The sequence below is a fragment of the Cydia amplana genome, chromosome 1, assembly GCF_948474715.1.
Source record: "Cydia amplana chromosome 1, ilCydAmpl1.1, whole genome shotgun sequence".
Lineage (NCBI taxonomy): Eukaryota > Metazoa > Arthropoda > Insecta > Lepidoptera > Tortricidae > Cydia > Cydia amplana.
In genome coordinates this window covers 6,703,967-6,706,572 of record NC_086069.1, presented here as the reverse complement: position 1 = coordinate 6,706,572, position 2,606 = coordinate 6,703,967, and the positions used below count along the sequence as shown (strand labels likewise).

At 34.9% G+C, this 2,606-nt stretch overlaps 1 protein-coding gene across 1 annotated transcript; it reads right to left on the bottom strand.

The window, feature by feature from the left end:
• Window positions 1-328: 328 nt before the first annotated feature.
• LOC134652776 (uncharacterized) lies at window positions 329-1,859 on the bottom strand. Its single transcript, XM_063507940.1, has 2 exons — window positions 979-1,859; window positions 329-783 (listed from the first exon to the last, which is right to left on the bottom strand). Exons 1-2 carry the CDS (start codon window positions 1,741-1,743, stop codon window positions 358-360), a joined length of 1,191 nt encoding a protein of 396 aa, XP_063364010.1. The 5' UTR covers window positions 1,744-1,859; the 3' UTR covers window positions 329-357.
• Window positions 1,860-2,606: the final 747 nt, after the last annotated feature.

The window sequence follows — 2,606 nt, the reverse complement described above, 5'->3', positions numbered from 1 at the left end:
TCGCTTATAATACGATACTTCATGTCAATGGACCTAATTTTAAGAGAGTAAGTAACGTAACACCATCCAACTATAATCAAAATCCCCAACGATGGTCCAAATTTAACCCGAAAACTCAGAGAGAACTGGAAACAATATTGGTATTGATAATTTGATACTTACCTAATTAGGTAGGTATTGAACCCTTGGACCAACATTTTAATATTGGACCTTGGACCATGATAGTTGGGTTGTTTTATCCTACCGATTATAACAATGTTATATATTCTTTTCATTTAAATAAAGCAATAATTATACAACGGAAAAACGTAACGTAGTGATCACTATATTTCAAGAAAAACAACAAAGTTGACTTAATCAAACATTCAAATAACCATACATAGAGAAATCATCAATTATATTTTTTACTACTGATGTATATTTCTGCACAGCAGTTGACATTTCTTCATGTGTGGACGGTATGTTTTTACTTCGAACGTGACCTTCCTGTTGCAAACCATTGGATAACCACAAAGCAGTATTAGCCACAATGAGGCATGCCGGAGCAACCACTTTCAAGTCGTTATCGAATGAAGTCCTAGGGTATAAAGTTTCGGTACCATATCCAGCAGTCTTGATATAGTTGTCAAACGTTTCATAATAAGTATCCAAGAGTTGTCCATAATGTTGTCTTCTCAAAGTTGAATCTGTACTACTTGTTATAAGGTAGAGAACATCATAAGCCAGGCTGCAAGTACGAGTGGTCTGATAGTCAATAATACATGCTTCGACAGGTTTCGTATCCTAAAACAAATAAATATTTATTTTGAAATAATTAAATAAACAGAGAGCCAAAGGAAGCTAGGAATTTTTCCGGTTAGATACTACAAATACAAATTTTAAAAAAATCATCCGATATTTTATTCGGTACCTACAATGCCTACAACTCAATGAATTACAGATTTTTTTATTGCCCATAAACATTAATGTGATACCTACTCTGTATTTAAAAAGAATATTTTCTTTCCACATGTCACCATGGCAAATGCAAGTTGCTGCCGTAAATTCTACAGTCTGTTTGATATATTCGGCACAGTTTCGCTGTAAGTTTGACAACAGTGATACATATTCTGTATCAGCAAACTTCTCCAGTGCTTTTAAAAGTCTGTCATTTAACACTTCCAAAAACCTTTTATCAGTCAAGTCGCTTAGAGGTACACATTTCTGTTTAATCTCAGTGTATAGTTTCTCATCGATTTGTCTTAATATGAATGACAATGCATGAAACTTTGCTAACGATTTGAGTGATACAATCGTGTGATCCAAATCCAAAAATGTCTGCCCAGTATAAGGTATGTAGCCATCTTCACGCATGTCTTGCATGACTATAACCTCTTCACAATATTTTTGGTGTATATAATAACACGTAGGTACAACAAAGTGAACGACAGATAAACCTTTCTGTATTTCTCTATATTTGCTCAAGACCACACGGTATACAAACATTTCTCGGTCAAACATGCGCGTGACCGCATCGCTAAGACGAAATCTCTTATCAGTGGGAGCCAATTTTAGTACCAACGATAACTTAACCTCTTTTCCAGAGCCATCAGTACCTATTAAATAAAGAGGCACCAGAACACCGAAATAATTTTGGCCTATACTCTCAAAATCACGCAATGAATAGTTCCAGTCTAAGAGATCACAGGACTGAGCAACATTTTGTATTATTTCATCTAAATTATATTCTTTTAACGCGCACATTGTAAGATTTGTATTATTGAAAAATCTAATAAACACACAACCGGCTATTAATGAATTTTATTGTACACGATTAGAAACTATCGGTAGCACTATTATATAAAATCAATACAAAACGAAAAGTGAAGTGAACTATGTTTTCGTCCATGCGTCGCAAGTGAACGCAGTCAAGTAAATAGTCGACCGACTGGAACGGACGGGCGTGAGTCATGTTAAACAAAAATAGACCGAACCCGTACCATGAGTCACTGATAGTGTCAACACCATGGACCTAGAATATTACGGACGGACTGTCACCTAAGACAAACTGTGACACTGCAATGGCGGACGGTTTGAATGTGTGCGTGTAGACGAGTGTTACCATGTAACACAAATTCTCCCCTAATGGTGAAACAATTATAGCTGGTCAACCAAATCTTGTCAGTAAAAAAAGGCACGAAATTCAAATTTTCTATGGGACGATATCCCTTCGCGCCTACATTTTCCAAATTTGCCGCCTTTTTCTACTGTCAAGATCTGGTTGACCAAGTTTATTTTTAATATCGTCCTTGTTTTTAAATAAAAAAATTAGGACAGTTTTACGTTAGACAATAAAAAAGGTATACGGTAGGTGTGTACGTATCTGATTTTATAGGTCTTGAAAATGCGCAATATTGCACAATTACTTTGTGCAAACATTATTTTCAATACCTAATGATATTTAGCATCGTAATGAAATCAGTTCGTCATGTTTTTTTAATTTATACATTTAACTTGAAACATACCTGGTTTTCAACAAAAAAATTATAATACATAACAAACAGACGTTAACTATCAAACATGCATGTAAGCGTCTAATCTCCTTAGTATCGGGAAATTACCATACC

Bases quoted from the DNA above. Each gene is read 5' to 3' on its own strand.
- LOC134652776 (XM_063507940.1), bottom strand. From the start codon at position 1,743: ATGTGCGCGTTAAAAGAATATAATTTAGATGAAATAATACAAAATGTT. The intron at 784-978 runs GTAGGTATCACA...TATTTGTTTTAG, and splicing joins ATATTCTTTTTAAATACAGA to GATACGAAACCTGTCGAAGC.